This window comes from Dunckerocampus dactyliophorus, chromosome 5 (genome assembly GCF_027744805.1).
Source record: "Dunckerocampus dactyliophorus isolate RoL2022-P2 chromosome 5, RoL_Ddac_1.1, whole genome shotgun sequence".
NCBI lineage: Eukaryota > Metazoa > Chordata > Actinopteri > Syngnathiformes > Syngnathidae > Dunckerocampus > Dunckerocampus dactyliophorus.
In genome coordinates this window covers 22,607,451-22,627,714 of record NC_072823.1, presented here as the reverse complement: position 1 = coordinate 22,627,714, position 20,264 = coordinate 22,607,451, and the positions used below count along the sequence as shown (strand labels likewise).

The following is a 20,264-nucleotide window of genomic DNA, read 5'->3' as shown; positions in this document are numbered from 1 at the left end:
TTAATTTAATGATAATTTCTGGCATACTAATGCGAGTAAAATAAATAAATTAATTATACATAAATTCATGGTAAAAATCATACATTTTTTTTACATTTTCAATTTATTTAATTAATAAATTAATTAAATATCTTGTGGGTACTCCGGCTTCCTCCCACATTCCAAAAACACGCATGTTAGATTAAATGGCAACTCTAAATTGTCCATAGGTATGAATGTGAGTGTGGATGGTTGCTTGGCGTCCAGGGTGTACCCCGCCTCTCGCCCAAAGTCAGCTGGGATAGGCTCCAGCATACCATAAGCAGCATAGACAATGAATGGATGGAAATGTTTTGTATTTTTATGCTATAATATGAAATACACTACTTTTTAAAATTTACCACAGTATCAGATCGGTATCACCAATGCCAGCCTGAATTTTACTTAGTAATGGATTGGAAACTAAATCAGTGGTATCGCACATTAATATCTGTAGCACATGACACACACAGGTAGTAGGGATGCTGCCGATTCCGATACCATTCTTTCATGAGTCAAAATCGGCCGATACCGATCAGATAGATTAAGTGTAATTTTTTTAATTTATTTATGATGAGTGCTATTGGCCCAAGGTGGCGTATAAGGGGGAAAAGTTAGGACAATTCCAAGGTCCCCTGACTGCCAGGGTGTCCAAAAAATAGGTAATTATTAAAAAATAAAAGGGGGGCACCCAACGTGATTTAGATTTTTTTTTTATGAGGTCCAGAATTCCTGGTTGCACCCTATCTATTGGCTATATGATATGAAAAAGGGAACCATAAAATCACCTTCATTTGGACAAAAACATACTTGACTCTCTTTTCCAAGAGAACATTTATCACCTGTGAAACCTATAGAGGATGACACAGTGTGAAGGAGAGTGGGCAAGGGGCGCTCGTTACAGGCTGCATGCTGCAATAAATACGAGCCAGAGGTGATCGGCTTTTGTGATCAGCGTTGAAAGGCATTCATCGGCATATGCCAATCACGTGCATTTTCATGGAAATTGGCCGATTGATCGGAGTATCCCTAAAAGTTAGCAAGTAGTGGACTCGCGAGCATGTAGCAAAGATACTGAATGACTGACAGGAGGACAGGAGGACATTCCGCTATAAAACCAAGGCGCCCAGGTGTTGAGACAGATGCATGGAGTGAACCCTCTTGTCATCCAACCTCTTTGGTAGAGAGAGACGAGGAAAACAAACATGCATGCACATGTCAATATATCGAGGCCGTCAAAATTGTCGTTCATTTTTATTTATTGTTAATTGATTTATTGATTATTATGGCAGACCTACTTCATAGCAAGAACCCTGACGGTTTTGGACTGTTTCAGACCCAAGATGATTGGGTTTTGTTGGTACTTTTTTTTTGCAATTGTCCAAAGATTGTCTGAGGCTTATTGTCTTTTCCTGTAAGTCAAACGAGAATGCTATTGGTTTTGAAAAATTGCCTGATTCAAGATGTTTGAGAATCAGCAGTCCAAAGGTTATATTGGTGCATGCCATTTTTGGCAGCTGATCAGCTAGAGCAGGGGTCGGGAACCTTTTTGGCCAAGAGAGCCACATATTTTAAAATGTATTTCCATGAGAGCCTTTTTTTTTTTTTCAAACATTCAATACAACTAAATGCGGGCATTTTTAAACATTACCAACAATTTTAGAATATAAGTCTCTGAATGTATTATTTTTAATAACATTATACTGAAGCTAACCAATAATAAATAAAATACTTACCATTAATGTGACTTTTGGTTTTGTACCGCACTCATGTTTCTTTCTTTTTGTCAAAAGGCTCTGCAGAATTAGCTAGCTGGCTATTAGATCAAAGGAGCGAAGAGTACTTCTTGACTTGTCAATGACCCGGGTAGGCTACTGCATTATTCAGTAATAATTGAGTTTTGATGTCTGACCCCAGAAAATATCAGGACAGATGGTTTGCATGGGTGGATTAAAATGCATAAAACAAGTTTTATATTTGGAACGTTACTTTAAATACGATGATTTGTTTTACTTTAAAATGTCAGCGAATTTTGTTAAATACATTTTGTGGCGTTAACAAATGTCTGAGAGCCAGATGCAGTCACCAAAAGAGCCACATCTGGCTCCCGAGCCATAGGTTCCCTACCCCTGAGCTAGAGTATGTTTATACAGTATGTCATAACAAGAACCCTGTTGGTTTTGGTTAACAGCTAATATTGTTTAAGTTAGCTGATTTTTTTTTCCCCTGTCCTGTCCAGCCTTTAAGGCAGATAGAATTGTAGATCTAAATGCCCTCAAGTGTTAGATTTACTCTGTTCCCCTGTTATACAGAATTTATTTGACTTGGATGCTTGTTATTATGCAAATTTGGAGCGGCCGGACCGGAGCAGGAGGGGACAGAGAAGAAGAGAAAAGAAAACAGAGGGGGGTGTTAAGATGGGGACAAAAAAAAAAGGACAGAGACAAGGACAACAGCATCAACAACAAAGGTCGTTTAAAGGTCATATTGGTAAATGTTTTGACAACTATACTCAGATTATGTCATATTGTGCTATGTCAAAAGAAGAATGCTATTGGTTTTGAATGGCTTCTGATTCATTATGCATCTTGCATGCATCTTCAAAATTGGTGCATTTTGTCACCTTCAAACCTGCAGGGTTTATTGGTGAGATTATTGCACTAGATCATGCGTGTCCAAAGTGCGGCTCAGGGACCATTTTTGGCACGCAACTCGTTTGTTATTGGCCCTCAGCACATTCTGAAAATGTAATGAATTCCTTAGATACAGTACTGTAGATCGCAGGGGTTCCGTTCCAGACGTATTAGCGAATCACGACAAATGCGAGTCGAGACACAGATAAAAAATAACTATTTTGACATATGGATTCCTCACACACAAGTATAAAATGTGTAGGTACTCACCACTAATGAATGATTATATAAGATGATCAATGAACAGATGTTTTTTTTAAAGCTGTGGCAGTGTCGGAGAATGTTATATGTAAGTTTCACCTTCACTTTACCTCACATAACTGCGGTGCGTTCAATGCGACGTCTCATCGCTTGGCAGAAAAACATTAACAGCGATACATCAAGACATTAAACATGTGAAATTGTGGGCTGGTATGTGTATGCTGTGCATTTGACATGTTTTATCATGTTTATAAATTATGACCAACTCTCTGTGGAAAAAACTGCCTGATTTCTGAGAAAAAAGTTTGGACGCCACTGTTTTTGGTCATATTCTACGATATAAAAAGAAGAATGTTGTTGGTTTTGAACGGTTTCTCATCCAGTGTGCTAGAGGTAGAGTTGGTCAACGTTATCAGTGCATGTTTTCCTTCAGCAAATGTTCTCCAGTGATGGCTTTAGAGGGTTGAGACACACGCGGTCATATGACCCAGTTGGACAAAACAAATAAAACTCAGTTGTGTTTGTATGCTAAAACGTTTAAAACTAATTTAGGAGCGCCGACCTCTGACCTTGTAGTGTTTCTCCTGTACATTTGACCAAGCAGACGACTGACATGCTTCAAACATCTGGTTAGGATGTCTCATTCCAACATAATCCTCACACATTGCTCACACACCAATGTGCTCAAGTAACACACACACTCACACACACATTTGCTGGCCTTTGTCAGCCTGCTCGGCCGCCAGACAATGCAGCACAAACAGAGGAGCTATCAAGTCAATGCAGAGCTTTCATCTTCTCCTCTTCCTCCTCATCCTCTTGATCCTCACTGATGCCGGAGGAAGGAACGTTTCTCCTTGACAACAATGCTACTATTGCTGTTTTCCTCTGAGCTGGTTTGACAGCATAGATTAGCTGCAGTGTTGTTAATTGAAGACGGCAAACTTTTTTAAAAAGTAACTCTCACAACTCCACATTTTGAAACACGCTAAACAGGCTTGTAGACCAAAGAAATCGATCCGTGATCACACTTATTAATCCCTGAGGCCCCTTAAAAATGAAGTTACTCTTTTAACTTCATTTGCTATATTTAAAATAAATAAATAATAAATACAAATATAATAATAACAAATATATCATAAAAGTGTAAAAATCATCATGTGTCAGTATTTTTTTGACTTTCACTGCATCTTTTCTACAACTTCAGACCTAACCATAGATGTCAGTTTTTTATGTATTATTGCATTTTTTTAAATATTTATGCCGTTTTTGTAAGAGCCCAGATCTCTTTTCAATGGGAAAACCACAAAATCAGCAGTATTTTCCAAAAATGAGGTGCAAAGTTGTATATTTGGAATGAAGCTGCTACTACAGCCTTGACTAGATCAGTGATTGAAAACAACATTGATTTTGATGCATTATTGTTTTTATTATTGTCGCTATACATGCCTCATTTGCATAAAAGTAGTTATCGGGTCATGCAAATCTTTTTTTTTTCATTTTAGATTTTTTTTCCATTTTGATTGTTTCCAAGAGAACAATACACAACACTTTTTAGTTGCAGTTTTATGACAAAAACAGAGTTGTTGTGTAAATAATTGGCCATAGCAACAGTGCTTTTATGCATATTATAAATCGATCTTAATTTATGTAATTATGTATTAATATTATAAATCATATTTTAAATCAATCTTGAGTAAAACAACTCCTCAACCACGGTGCCTTTTGACGTTTACCTGAAAGCAAACAAAAAGTAAAACATCTGAAAACGATTGACAGAGCTGCAAGAGTGAGTGGATTGTAATTTGCATGCCAGGCCACTAGTTGGCGACACGACGCACACTCACACCAACTGTTTAATAGCCTTCACCAGCGTGCATGTGACTTATGAAAGTCATATGATTGTGACTAATCCAGCGTAACAGTACAGAAGCAGGGCTTTGTGACGGATGATCCCGCTTCCTGCCAATGAGGTACTAAAATATCTCCAAGGACGCATGAGGCTGTGATTTTTCACCTCAGCCTGTCACGTCCGCTTCAACACTTTGGATTCCGCCCCTTCCTGGAGCTGCTGGATTTACCAAACAAGACGGATTCTGCTGCTCCTGCTGCTGGCCTCATCAGAAGGTCAGAGTGACTCAGTTGCTGGAGTTACGGCTCACCGATAAAAAGGAATTAAAAGATGAAAAGAAGGAGATGAGATATAAAGGAGCCATATTTCATAAGGTGCAAATGTTGCTCGAGTCATCCAGCGGTTGATTTGTGGAGCACTCCCCCTCTGATGAAGCTGCTCCTTCATTAAATAGGCCTTCTAGGGTCACACATTGAACACAACCTACCTAATAAAGCAGCCAATGAGAGCATATAAAGTATTCCACAGCGAAAACCTTTCTTTTCCATGCACATTCTTTCCGACAGCAAGGAAGAAACTAAAGGATGTCAGCAGCTTGCTGACAAAGGCATCCGCTTTGGAGGGTTGGAGTCTTCCTTGGGTCTGATCCATCAAATGCTTGAAGCCATTCATTCATTCACCTAGTCGTTCATCCATCAGAGCAGCTGACACATGTATACATGTGCTCGCCATTAAAGGAAAGCTGGACGCTGTTAGAAAAGTCCAAAAAGTCCAGTGCTAGTGATTGTGTGTACAATATGGGCGCAAAACTCAATGATGCTGCTGATGTTACATGAAAGGATAGCCTGTGAGAAGCAGAGATTAGACCCGGCATCCAGAACCAGCTGGCAGAACCAACAGTCAGAACCAGAAGCCAAAAACAAAAGACAGAATCTTCATGTCTAACTAGCTGCAAGAACCAGCATCCAGATCTAGCATCCACAGCCGAATTAGAACCAGTTGCCAAATCCAGAAGGTAGAACCAGAAGTGAGCACAATATATGAGAAGGACGAGCATGCAAAGCCTGAAGTCAGAACCAGAAGCCAGAACCACAAGTGAGACCTAGCAATCATAACTGGCATCCAATACCAGAATGGAGAACCAACATCCAAAACTAGCAATCAGAGACAAATCAGTACCAGTGCCCACAACCAACAATGAGAACCAGAAGTGAGAACCAGCATCCAGAAGTCAGAACCTGCCTCCAGAAGTCAGAACCAGCAGTGAGAAAATGAAACAAGAACCAGCAGACAGAAAGAGCAGTCCTAACCTCTGCTGGTAAACAGCGTCAACATGGTCAACATGAGGTCCCGACATGTGGGCCAGAAGAAGATGAGACAGCTGTCAGAACTTCCCTTCGACTGGCACACATGTGGACCAGATCCAAAGGCGGATGAGTAAAATGGACACACGTGACAGCTTAGCTGGACTCACGGGTTGTGATCTTCACATGCTGATGACACAGGAGCGCCACACGGCTCAGAAGCCAGCGGTCCAAACCACATCAGAACCCTTCTGAGAGCATCGACAAGGAAGTCGTGCATGTTGACAACGCAAACACTGTGGCTGCAGCAAAGCATCATGGGTCGTCCAGGTTGGCATCTGGACTGCTGCCGTTCTACAAAAATAAAAGCTCTTTTGGGAGCGGCCTGTGAATGATTGCTGCATCTGCTCGGAACCAGAAATGTTATTTTGTTCTGCTCGCTACTGAAGGACTTGTGTTTGTCTCCTTAGACATGTGACAACAACATGCATGTCACGTGATCTGCCAAACAATAGGAAGTATAACTTTGCTAGCTAGCAAACACAGCAGATTGACGCTGCTGAATGAGACAATATCAGCACACAAACACTTCCTGGGTGCACATGATTTGATAAAACCCTTAAGTCAACAAAACAGGACAACATGTCGGCGCTTGTGGACTTTTCACATGACAATTAGGAAGCTACAGAGGAGACTGTTTTTAGCTGACAACAGATAACAACTTTACATGACATGTTTGGGAGCCCGAAAATGCACAAACAAAAACAAAGTGGATGTTTTTAAAAACGATGCTGACCCTGTCCACCCTGTCCACTTAATGCAGCAAAGGTAGTGCAGTGCTGTTATAGTGGGTTTTCTCACACACATTTACTTTTCTGATCCAGTACTCTACACAACACCCGCTGCTTTAAGGTGTTTAGCCAAATCACTACAAAATCTGGTACACACCTTCAGAGCACTGACAAGCACATGTGTATACAATTTTAGTAAGATTGAAAAACATGGACGCCCTCAAGCAAAATGTGGCAGGTCTTAGCAAGGAAGTGTCCATCATTTATCTCATGATTATGTGACTTTGAGGATACCTGTATTGCATGTATGCTCGCTATGTCTTCCGAAGTGTAACCCATAGGGGACGCCACCAATGTACAGTAATTTACATGCCACACCTTAGGGTTGTTGTAAAGTTTACACCTGACTGTAAGTGGTTCCAAACTGTTGAGGAAAGAGGCTCAAAATTTCCAGTTTGATTTGACTAAAGGAGCTGGTGTCTTCTTGAGGTGGTGTTAACGTGTAGGCCGCATTGTCTGCATATTAGCACCACTGTTGGGTCACCTATCTGTGTGTTGGCACCAACCAGGCATGAGGCCAGCTGCCCCACCAGCGTCGTCGGGCTGCCCTTGCCTCATTGTCGGCTTCTCTTGACCATCCCCGGCACGCTGATGGCGCACGGTGGCGAAATGCTTTTGCATGTGTGCGTTCAAAAGCACGTAGCGACAAATGCGCCCACTTGCTTACGGCTTGTGGCACATATGCGCTGAGACGCACACACATGCGCCTACGAGAGCCAAGGGTCCGGTTGCAGAAGAACGTGCATTGTGAGCGTTGTCTTGTTGTTGCAGCACACTTCACTTTTACCATCACACGTGCTGAAGGTAGTTGGCGCACAATTGCACGTGTGATCCTGAGGTCGAAGGTCACCCATTCCAGTGAACTTAGTGCTGTGTGTATTTTGGTTTAACAGCTTCAGCCTATTTCAGCACCACAGTGACAATATTTGACATTCTTGTGTTCCGGGTCGGTCCAGTCCAAGGCTCAGGTGTGTTTTCACGCTTGACCCGCGGGCCTCAGTTAGGGTTTGACACTAAAGCCTGGTGGATCAGCTTACAGAGCCAGGCCGGGGGCTCAGGGAGCCCCTCGAAAGTGAAACCCAATCACGTCGCTGTTGTTTTCTTCACAATGCCAGTCGGTACAGTGCGGGCCAGGAGGTGTTCAGTGTCTCACGTGGGCGCCCCGCGGTGACGGTAACGCCGCTCAAACACACGCTCCTCAAATGGCCCGCAAAGTCACTGAACATCGACCGGCGCCGTAAATCTCTCCCTGGACAAACGTCAGAGAAATGTGAGATATGTGCTTTAATGTCAACGTGACACATAAAATTGGGGTTCTGGTTTTATCCCTCCATTAGTGTCAGATGTTGTTCAAACGACCTGCAAGTGGCAACAGCAGATGCTCCGTTTGGGTTTCACTACTTGCAGTCAAAAAGTACAAACACAGATTTGAACCATGCAGCCACAGTACAGTACTTGCAAAGTCATAGCATCATAGCCTTCCACCTTATGGGTCACAGCACTGATAAAAACAAATGTCCAGAATAATAAACTCTTATATTGTCAACATAGGCTAAAACAGATATCTAAAATTATTGATCAATTCCAAATATCTAAGTTGAACTTCCCAACTTCACCACTAGGTTTCATCTTACATAATGAGTGACAAGGATGTCTGGTGGGATACATTCTGGTCGTCTACCAATATGCATTTCTTGTTTTTGTGGCTGATTCTTAAAATACGTAAGTCATGATTTTCTTGCGATTCGCACACACACACACACACCATGTTCACGACTATGTGCTTACATTTGAAAGAAATCATACTGTTTTTTGATTGTTATCATTATTATTAGACTCCTCATTGTCTTGTTCGTCTTTAAAGAAACTGCCTGTGGTATTTCTGACCTTCTTCTTGGGAGGTCCGGGAAGGACTGTTGATGGGGACTTTTTGAATAGAAATAAATAGAAATCAAAAACATGACTCCACAATACATTCATGCACGTAATAAAGACAAGTCAATTCATTGATGCTTTTGCTTCTGCCACGAGCTGATGAATGATGGTGGTGTCAGTCATCAGTGGGTATAACTGGAGCAGCGGAGCTAACTCAGGGCTCACTGGGATACAGAGAGAGCGAGCAGGAATTGTCCGTCACAATGCCGACAACAGTAAAATGGCATTGGTTGTGATGCAGCTCGTTAAGTAAAACAAAAAAAATCATCCAGATTTTTTGTGCAGCCCTTGTTTTTCGTGACTCCGAAAGGATTAAGATGAAAGTGTGATGATAACCATAGAGCTGGAAATGGCACTGTTAAAACTGGGACTCTGTCACTTTTGATCAACCTGCAGCTGTGAGTGAAGCAATGAAAACTTCCAGCCTCAATTTCCTCCCGCCATCGTCTGAGCCCTGAGGGCCTTTGAGTGTCTGCACGCTCGCCTACCTCATCTTCCTACCTCACTTCCTCCTGTTTAGCCTCACAGAAACCTCAGTTTTACGAGCCCTCCATTGTTGACGTCTTCAAAGCCAAAGCACTGATGCAGCAAAAATAATGACTTTATGACCTTTGGCCTGTGAGCTAAAGCTTTAGCCAGAGGTCAGAGAGAGATGGCTTTGCTATTAAAGGTCATGAATGAGATGAAGCTCTTATTTTGAGTCCGTCCTCTACCGGTATGTACGCCCCCCTGCTCCCAGTGACGAGGTCATCATGCAGTGAAGCTACGCAAACAAGCCAAAGCTTCGTTCAAGCAGCCCAGGTCAAGGACCCAAGAGCCCACCCCCTCGCCGGTCATTAATAATTAATGAAACCTGAGGCGGCCATGAAGGCCATGACTAAAGGAGGGGTTTAACATCAAACTTTGGTTTTGGTCGCTGAGATCCCTCGCCGCTCCAGCGGGCACAGACACAACAACGTGCACGAGCGACACTCTCGCACAAGAGGAGGGAAAAGTCGCCCCCGTGGAATGTAAGCTAGCATGAAAGTGTTCCCATGATCCTTCACTCCAAGTGGCTGCGCTCAGCCTGAGGGCGCTATCACAGCCACAGCTCCATTACGAGCGCAGCCTGATGAAAGAGGAGCTAAGGGGGCTTAGCTGTGCCCCCCCACCACCCTCCAAAAAAAGGCCCCTACATATGAAAGCAGATAGCTCGTCATCATATTAGTAATTATTATTAGTAATAGACACTTTTAAGGCAGGGGAGGGGGGGTTAACATTTTGCATTCATTTGCATTTGCATTTGCATTGCATTTTTGAAATTTCCATGATTGTTTCTGTCTTCTAATACAAGAATCCTATTGATTTAGAGTTATATCTGACACAAGATGCCGATAGCAACCATGCTCAAAGGTCAGACAATGCCTTTGTTCCAAGCCAGTGCTCTGCCAGCTTCTCATCTTCAAACATTACACTTGCGAATTTAACCGGCTCTATGTCGGGACAACAATCCTATTGATTTTTTCTCCTAAAGCTAGTGCGCCACTGGTCCTGTTTTCTCAGCCGCACTTTTGTTTTTGCTCCCATTTTTCATAAGCTGAACTCAAAGATCTAAAACGTTTTCTACATACACAAATTCTCTCAAGTAATGTTCACAAATCTGTCTAAATCTGTGTTAGTGAGCGTTCATAATTCATAATCTGTCCACCTCACAAGTGTGGCATGACAAGGTGCTCATTAGATAGCATGATTATTGCACAGGTATGCCTGAGGTTGACCACGATAAAAGGCCACTCCGAAATGTACAATTTCACAATATTGCATTTTATTGATGGTATTAAGAATACATAGCGATACCGTGACAAGATCATGCGGATCGAGGATCTGCCTTGGTTTAAACTTCTGCTCTTATTCCTGACCTTTCCCCGCCGTCTCTTTGCAGAGCTCGTCGGACGACTGCGACCCCCACGAGGGTATCCACGAAGGCAAGGAAGGCAAGTACCGTCTGCAGGTGACCCAGTTTGTGCAGAGGTTGGAGTACTGGCACAAGGATCTGACTAACACCCTGGTCACCTCCATCAACGTGGTGCCCGTAAACGGACGCGCCGTTGCCTTCCTGGGTACAGCAGACGGACGACTCATTCAGGTAACAACCTGACAGGAAGATGTGGGGGAGATGCAGGTGCTTGTGTTAGACACGGCTAAAGGAGCGTGTTATTGGAAGAAAGAACCCCTCAGCCTTTGACCTCTGCCCAGTGAGCCTCCAATGTTCCACTAATGGCGCAGCTGTTTATAAGCGGCACTCATTCACACCTGCTGTATTTCTCTCAACTTTAACGCATTTAAATCAGGAAGGAGGCACTACTGTTAAACAACTTTTGTCTTTGTGTGGGGCTATAGGCCCGGGAGGAAAGAAGTCTAGTGCTATTTTACTCCAGACCTGTAGGTGGCAGTAATGTACATGGCAAGCTGGTTACCTACTGCCAAAGTTTGGGTATGCAAATGTTTTTTTTTACTTGTACAGCAACAACCAACCTGCAAGCAGGTTGCGTCTCAATTTGCATGCTTCGGTTTGTACACTTAGCATTTTGAGTGCGTAAGTGCGTTCACACTGAGTAGTAGGCCAAAATGCAGCGCATGTTCAGAAGAAGAAGCAGGTAAATATTGCCATTGTCATTTCCAGTAAGTGCACTACACTGCCAAAATTCATGCACTCAGGAAGTAAATACACAAAAGAGTCTTCCCAAAAGTGTTCCAACAAAGTTGGATGCATACAACTGTCCCTCATGTCTTGTTACGATGAAGAATGAAGGACAACTAAAGACAGCAGTCCAACCTGTTATTGGTTCATTCATTGATTAAGAGCTGAAGAAGAAGATGGACAGTTTTGTGGAAAGTGCAGCTGGCGTCCACGCTGGAGGAAACACACAGCAACAGCTGCATTCAGACCCTTGGTGAGTTGGGAATGTCGTGCGAGAGAACGTGTCAGCGAAGCCCGCCGCTCAACCATTAACATGCCGATCAGCGTGAAACCCCAGGCGCCGCCCCCACCACCCACTACCCTCCCCGCCTGTTTCTACCAGCGATTCTCGACAACACTCCCGCCTTTTTCCATGCAGCTGTCGCCTCTCCGTTCCAAGTTGCCCTGCACGTCGCCGTGCTCTTGTGTTTCACAAACGTGTGAGCTTATATTCAGCTTGTGCCCACTGTCATGCACTGGCATGCAGCACTTCACTGGGCAGTGTGCACCAAAAGTGACTCAGTCTTGTGATGAAGAAGGAGAATGCAGGTGCTTTTTGGCATCCATGTTGGATGCAGTCACTTGTTTGAAAGATTTGACCCTGCCGCCACCTGCGTTGCGCACAAAGCAACAACGTGGTGCGAGTTCACAGCTCATTGTTACGACAGTAAAAAGAAGCTGTCAGCTTTTGGTGGATTTCAGTTTCCTGGTGGCTCCCGCTGGACGAGGCCCGGGGAACTTGGACTCGCTGCGATCGGGTCCGCTCAGGAAGCGTTTCCCTCGGCTTCACTTGGCCCACTGTGGGAATAATACAGTGTTTGTTAGGCAAACTTCCACCCGCCCGCCTAATACAATAAGCTGTAATTTACACCACCATTAAGTCCTGTTCTGCTGAGGAGAGGCGGCCATTATTTTCACTGGTACAAAGCTGACATTGGCCGCCAGGGAGGTCGCAGTCAAACTGCTTCTTAACAATATGCGTGTGTGAGAATGAAGAAACACTGTATGTTGAGAATCACATAGACGCATGCTACCCAATAGTGTGTAATTACACCTCATTGTTATTATTTGTAGTACGAGTAATAAAAGTAGTGGTAGCCGTTGTTTTTGTTATTATTGTGTCATGTATGTCTACGGTGGGACCTCTAAAGTCCAAATCAATCTGGTCAACGTCTGTTTTGTTTAAGTTTGGCATCGTTTCTCGTTTCTCATAGGACATCTGTTCCAGGATCAAACCGTTGCCATCATAAAAGCTTAATTAAGTGTACAGGCAATCTTTTAAATCACATTTTAGCATTTTACACATAAGTGAACCACTGTATAGTGAAAGTTTTAAAAAAGTCAACAAAGAAGAGTAAATGTATTTTTGTAAGTTTTCACATGACTGTTAATGATACTTGTGGTGCCTCCTCCTCCATGTAATAGATATCCTCAAAAGTTCAAGTTTTAGTTCACTTCATAAGGTGCGCTGTAAGTACAAATAATGCTGTCCTATATTTTGTTACAAATAAGTGCCTGTATGTGTGTTTTAGTCACACACATTGCACATGGAAGAGAGTGCTTGTGTGCTGTGTGTGTATTGATGTGTGATAAAGGGCCTGTGGCTTTCCAACAGTAAGTGTTCTTTCTCCGCTCCACTGCACCCTTCTGAACATTTTCTGATCAAAGTTCTCACCCTCCTCCAGGTCCGCTTCTCCAGGTTGGCCTCCCCCCATGTCAACATGCGCTTGGACTCGCAACCCGTGTCGTCCACTGTAGTGCTACTTGATGTCGACGGTGGCGGCTCGGGCGGAGCTCTGTTGTTGGCTACTGGGAACAAGGTGAGTGTGTACATACTGTATAGTTATGCCTCATCTTTGCTTATAGGTGAGGAACTTCAAGAATTTTGTCATCATTAAAAGTCTAAATAAACCATCAGATCACCAAAGTGCCTCTGATTGGCCCTGGATGTGATCAGCTGACCTCCTGCACTTCCTGCCTGCTGTCGTCACGAGTGACCGAGTGCGGCTGGTGCGACGGCCGCTGCACCAGAGTCCAGCAGTGCCCCGCCCCCTCCGCGTGGACGCAGGACTACTGCGCGCCTGCTGTCACCAAGGTAACCATGGCCACCTCCAAAGTGGACGTTTCTGTAGCTTTTATGTCTCATGTTTATATATTAGAGCAAGTTGAACGTGGCTGGAGATGTTTGAGCTTCCTGCTGTGACACCTGATATTTAAGCAGCACCACGCCGACTCTTAACTTGCTCCCAAACAGCTCAAATGACCCGTATGAGGAGTCTTGGTCCTGGATGTGTTTGGACAGTATTGCATGGAGCTCCCCCCGCCTGCGGCTCGTGTTGTTCTTCTGTCGTCACACAAAAAGAACAACTAAAGATCTGTCATCCAGCTGCTTTCTTTACAGCCATAAAACCTGTAAAAACATCTCTTTGTCTTTTCTCGGATGTGCGGAATGTGCATCAGAGATACGAAAACACACAGTGCACAACAATAGCTACATTCAATAGCACAATCTTAAAAAGCATGTACTGTGCTTACCATACTTACCATAGGAAGCCATGTAAATCCAGTCAGTCCGTACAGTCACCTAAAAATGTCAACAAAAAATAAAGACAATAATTATAGTTTTACGTGCAGAAAACATGGTAAAAATAATCATCAATGATGACTGGATGGAACTTATTGTTGATGCAGACTTCCCCTACATACTGGCGAGATTGAATTCAATAGTGTTTCTCCTCTTCTTCAAAGTGCTGGTACTCACAACTGTCTTTGACCCCATGATGGGTTATTTAGCAGTTGCACTCAAAGAATGCATTTTGGAGAAGATTTCAGTTGAAAACCCAATCATACGAAAACTGGAGTATATCATAGCAAACACACTGAAGTCAAATCTCATGTCATGTGAGTGTAACGTGTGCTGTGCACATGCAAGGCCAGAAAATGTAATTTCAAATAAAGTTTAATCCAAATCTGATCCAGATTGGATGTTTGGCTACACTGTAAATGCAACATGTCCAGTATAGTAACTGGGAGCCAGTGAGGGGCGACCATTAGGGGAGTTATGTGTTCACATCAATTGGTTTTGGTCAGGAGACGGGCTGTAGCATTCTCACTCTCTGCTGGAGAGAGCCATGAGCCAACCCTGTGTATGATAAATGACGGTAATCCAAGCATGATATCACAAATGCCTTGATCGCTTTTTAAAAGTCAGCCTGAGGAAGATCCCGTTTTATTTTGGCAAGAAGCCTCATCTCAAAGAAGCTTGATTTAATGACAGTGCTGGTTTGTTTGTCAAACTTAAACCTGCAGTTGATAATAACTAAGTTTCCTTGCAGACAGATGGCAAGAAGAGAGCAGAGGACCAATAACACTGTCATGTCAGTGCAAAGCGTTTGTTTGTCCAAATACTGTCTATTTTATTTTTGTTCAAGTTTAGGAAAATAGCTCTATGACTGCATATAATGCAGTAGTTTTCATGCTAGCCTGGCTATCACTTGCAGTTACAACCATATACTGTAGATCTGAATGTCATTTGCACAGCAGTGAAAGGAAACGTTGTGCTTTTCAAAAACAGATCCCAAGGGAAGTATGTATAAGGAGAAAAGGACAGAAGACACAGAAGAGGAGCACTGCCACAGGCTTACAGAAAAACTCCTGCTTGTTAAATAGGACTGAAACCATTTTAGTGTGCTTAATGCCCACACGTCTCCTGGGATAATGTCTGCACGGTATTTGTTTGCAGAGTGGACACGTGACGCCATAAACACTTCTGTCCCTCACTCGTGTGTTCCGTGTGGGAACCCAGTATGCCACTGTATCCTACCAAATGTACCGAATAATCAATTGGATAATGCCTGGTGAATTACATTTTGGTGGTCATCCATCATGTATTTTGAGCTGCACATTACGGCACACACTTGATGTTAAAAGGCAATTTCTACATGCAGTTTTAAAGAATTCCAAGGTGTCCGATGCTTACGTAGTGTGTCTTTCCGACTCAGGTGTCTCCGTCCTCTGGGCCGATCCGAGGTGCCACCGTGGTGACAATTTGCGGCCGCAACTTTGGCTTCGACAAGACGGAGAGCTTCAAGGCATCGCTGGTGAGCGTGGAGGTGGCCGGAGCCCCCTGCAAGCTGTCCAGACAGGAATACCTCAACAGGTGTGTGTGTTTGTCCCTGATCCAAAGCGTCCTATCGGGGCCCTAGGAGGTTTAATGGAGCTTATTGTGTGTTGAAGAAAGAATGTTAAGAACCCCTTCCAGTCACCCCACCCTCCCTGCAGACATTTAGCACATGATTACGCTAACTGAAAAATTGCTGGGAAAAATGTCAGCATCCTGACTTCCCACTTGTTAGAATGCATACTGGCCACGTCCCATTCAAAAGACCCTTTAGCTACAAACTGGCTCATTACGATTTAAAAAAAAAAAGAATAAATAAATAGACACATCCCAGTCTATCCCAGTTAGTGAGCTCGTGCATTCCTTGAGGGCATGATGATTAAATTACGATGCACTAAGTGTTCATTGTCTCCTCTCTGGGGGGGGGTTGTGTTTAGGTGGACTGAGATGCAGTGTTCCCCCTTCTTCACTGGGAACTTCACCCCAGCGGGACACGGCATCAAGGTCACCAGTGGCCACAAGGTCACGCACTTGGAGGGATTCACCTTTGTGGTAAGACTTTGAAGTGTCCACAGTGTTTTTTTCAAACACAGTCCAAATGTAACTTATCTTCAAAAGTAATTTACACCTAGAAGGAACTTAGACCTAAAAGTAATTTGTCTCCAGGTGTAATTAACATCCAAAAGTAACTTACATCCAGAACTAACTGAAATGTCTAGAAATTGCCTCCATGCAGAACGAATTTGTGTCTCAAAGCACCTAAGAACAATTATTTAGAAATAACCTGAATTCAGAGGTTATTATCACCTGGAAGGAACTTGCACAGAGATGGAACACACTTCAAGAAGCAGCCTGTATGCAAAAGGAACTTAGGAAAAAGTAACTTCCATGGTGAAGTAACTTTTATCCAGAAGTTACCCACATCCAAAAAGTAACTTGTGTAGAAGTAACTTGCACCTACAACTAACTTTCATCCAAAAGTAACATATTACTTCAAGTTACTTTCATCCTGTTTAGAAGTAGCATACATCCAAAATCTTACATCCAAAAGTAACCTATAACTTAACTTGCATCTAGAAGTATTTTTCACTTAATTTACATGTACTTGTAACTTGCATCCAGAGGTAACTCAAACAGCAAAATGTATTGTAATAGACTTTAGTGTCATTGTTGCAGAACAATGAAAAGCAGTACTGCTGTACTTCTGTAACTTCTGAAACCAGAAGCAGTTCTTAAGCATGAGACCTTATGAGTCATGTGACCTTTGAATGCAGGATCCGGTGATCCACAAGATCTTCCCGACGTTTGGGCCCAAGTCTGGAGGGACTATGCTGACCATCACAGGAGCCTTTTTGGACACCGGGAATAAACAGGAGGTGACTGTTGGGGAGTCCACCTGTAAAATACAGAGGTAATTACTACATAAAATCCACATAAAATTCTTTCTGCTCTGTATTCATAGTATACATCAGGGGTCGCCAACCCGTCGATCGTGAGCTACTAGTCGATCTTTGGGACTTTGCTGGTCGATTTCGATAACCTTTTGAAAATTGTATCACATCAGTGCCCTCACCTCCAATCAATACCAAGACCAATAGGCACACATTTTATCCACTGATCACGTCCGTACCCCTCGCCACGGCAGCGACCCGCAAGCCCCAGCAAGGAGCCCAGTCCCCAAAACCCGGCCAGAGGCACACTAGTACACCGGCTCGCCTGGTACACCGACTCGCACCCCACGCTAGCAAAAAGGTCGAGCAAGAGTGAGGAAGTGACAGCTGTGCAGCGATGTACCTGCGCACACAACAGTAATTATCGCACAAAATCTGCCTTTGCTACCGTAAAGTTAACGCACAAATATAACTCCACAGACGTGCACCTCCCAAAAAAATCTTTCAGCCGCGGCGATGCCGCTCGTCAAGGGCTGACTGTTGTAGCGCCTTGACCAGCCCCTCTCTCATCAATCTGCATCGCTCGTCAACTACATTAAGTCAACAAGCCAAACAGTTGGTGTTTACTCATGGAGCCGACGCCACAAGCCTAACCCCGACCGAGAGCAACAAAAGTGGGGGGGCCCAAAGTGCGGCTCAGGGGCGATCTGTAGAAAATAATTTTTTTTAAAAACAACAAAAATGCTAAAAAAAAATACAGCAAAAGACACTATGAGAAAAAGCTGAAATGTTGAAACCAACAACCAATAATAACACAAAGCATGTAATTGTGTATATATTGTGTGTGTGTGTGTGTGTGTGTGTGCATGTACATGCAGCAACATGTACACAGCTGTAATAGTTGTGTACAAGTCTCCATACTAACTCCATAGTGTCCTCACTTGTCAATCAAGCTTGTCGTCCACCATGCTGACCTGCAAGACGTCCTCCCACGCCGTCCCTTCCCAGCAGCCCGTCAAGTTGACCGTGGATTCTGTGGAGCGCCAGGCCCCCCTGATGTTCACCTACAACCAGGACCCCATCATCAACAACATCCGACCTTCACACTCCTTTGTCAGGTGATACACCACTACTCTTTATTACCTCCACCACGGAAGTTAACTCTCAGAAATGTGTATTTAGTCAGTGAACATAATTATTTTTGTTCGAGTGGTAATAGGTTATTTTATTTTATTTAACTCTTAATTATATTTAAAGTCAGTGTTTCATTAGTTTTTTTCCCATGCAGTTATATGCACTTAGTTTGTTAATTTAACTTTTTTTTCACTTTTAACTTAAAAAATAAAATTTTATTAAACATGTGGTCACAATTCAGAAAGTTTGCAACTTGTTTTTATTTATTGTTGTGTTTCACCGTAAAGGGGCCCTATCCTACAGTACTTCTGCAACCTTTCAGAGTTATTTATATGTTACTATGTACAGTTGCATCTCGGTTAGCATCTGCCCCGGTTAGCGTGTTTTTTGCTTAACGTTGAAACTTTACACCAAAATTCTAGCTCAGTTTGTGTACATTTTCAGGTTAGCATATATGGTGTGCGTATTGGCATGTTATTAATACATTGCATGATTCCAGCTGTGTTCTCAATTATGTCATCAGCGGTTGACTCTCAAGAACACGTTTTTATACTTTTACAATTATAGTTTTACAGGCATAAAACAATTCAAAATGCATGTAAATGCTGAATTAAAGGGATAAATGAACATTCAAGGTTACTTTTACCTTCATTGAAGACTTGACTGTTCCCAAAGACACGATGTGGCAGTGAGATCAACACCTTCCTCTTCAACACCACCCTCTAGTTTTGTCTTCAGTTATTTCTTGAATTCAATAGTGTTTCTCACCTTATTTATCAATATACTGACCAACTTTCTTTTGGGTTGTTGAGGCTAGAAACTATCGAATTCAAGAAATAACTCAAGACAAAACAGGAAGGTGGTGTTGAAGAGGAAGATGTTGGTCTTGCTGCCACTCAATGTCTTTGGGAACAGTCATGTCAAGAATCACAAATTCAATGACAGTAAAAATAACCAGAAATTTCCATTTATCCCTTTCATTCATCATTTATACAGTATGTATTTATATGCAATTTGAATTACGTAATAATGTGGATTCTGGACAGGGGCGTGCCTCTATGCATCTCTAAGTGCTGAAGGGGAATTGGGGTGGGGGACTAGAGTCGACCCTTGTCTCCTGACCAATGACAATATTTTCTCCATGAGGAGAACAATGCCGATATACCCTGTACACAACCTTGAATATTTTATTAAAAGAAATTTACCATAGTGCCCCACTGGGAACCAATATCATTCAAAAAGCCCCTGACATGAGCAGGATCGGTAGGGCCCCTTTAGACATGTAGTTTATCTTATCATCATGCTCAAGAACTTCAAACTGTCTTTGGTGCTTAAATGCTAAAGTATGTCGAGATCTTTGTCTCCTTGGTGTGTTTAATTCATCTAGAAGAAGGTGAAAGTTTGACCTTGTATAGATGACGATGATGATGATTTAAAGTGTCGTCTTTACAGCCAAGAGGAAATGAGTGGGAGGTGTCGAGAGGCTAAAATGCTAACAACAGGTCGCTCCCTGTGGGCGTCTCCTGTGTCTCTCTCCCCGCTGATGCTAACTAACGCTAACGTCCGCTGTCCTCCCCCTCACTCTCGCTGCACAGCGGAGGCTGCACGCTATCGGCTCACGGCTTCTTCCTGCAGTCGGGCCTCCAGCCTCAGATGGTCCTCACCACGGTCCAGGATGCTGTGGTCTTCCATGTGGTGAGTCACACAAGTAGCAGGCAGTAAACAACATGACACACGATGTCACTTAGCACAGTGACAAGTAACCTAAAAGCAGAAAGTAACTGGTATGCACCAACTGTCATCACTTTCATGCTTCCTTGTGTGATTTCTGTCCCACAATGCTTGTGGTAGCAGCAGTCAGTGGTGAAATGTATTTTAAACAGCTTTTAACACTTTTAACAACAAAGAATCCTATTGATTTTGACACTACAGTAGTATTTGTTCCTTGTCACGCCTGCATATTACAACTATCAGCTGATCTTTCTGTGATTGCGCGAGGCCAAAGCAAGAGTGCTGTTGATTTTTTTTTATGTGCGTTAGCTGCAG

The 20,264-nt window shown here is 43.1% G+C and overlaps 1 protein-coding gene across 2 annotated transcripts in view; it reads left to right on the top strand.

Moving 5' to 3' along the window:
- met (MET proto-oncogene, receptor tyrosine kinase) overlaps window positions 1-20,264 on the top strand; it is a 68,261-nt gene that overhangs the window by 21,367 nt on the left and 26,630 nt on the right. For both annotated transcript variants that reach the window (XM_054775756.1, XM_054775755.1), the window contains exons 3-10: window positions 10,776-10,979; window positions 13,259-13,393; window positions 13,492-13,668; window positions 15,575-15,732; window positions 16,131-16,245; window positions 16,968-17,104; window positions 18,038-18,202; window positions 19,814-19,913. In XM_054775756.1, coding sequence (XP_054631731.1) covers window positions 10,776-10,979; window positions 13,259-13,393; window positions 13,492-13,668; window positions 15,575-15,732; window positions 16,131-16,245; window positions 16,968-17,104; window positions 18,038-18,202; window positions 19,814-19,913 — 1,191 coding nt within the window. The remainder of the gene's footprint in view (window positions 1-10,775; window positions 10,980-13,258; window positions 13,394-13,491; window positions 13,669-15,574; window positions 15,733-16,130; window positions 16,246-16,967; window positions 17,105-18,037; window positions 18,203-19,813; window positions 19,914-20,264) is intronic.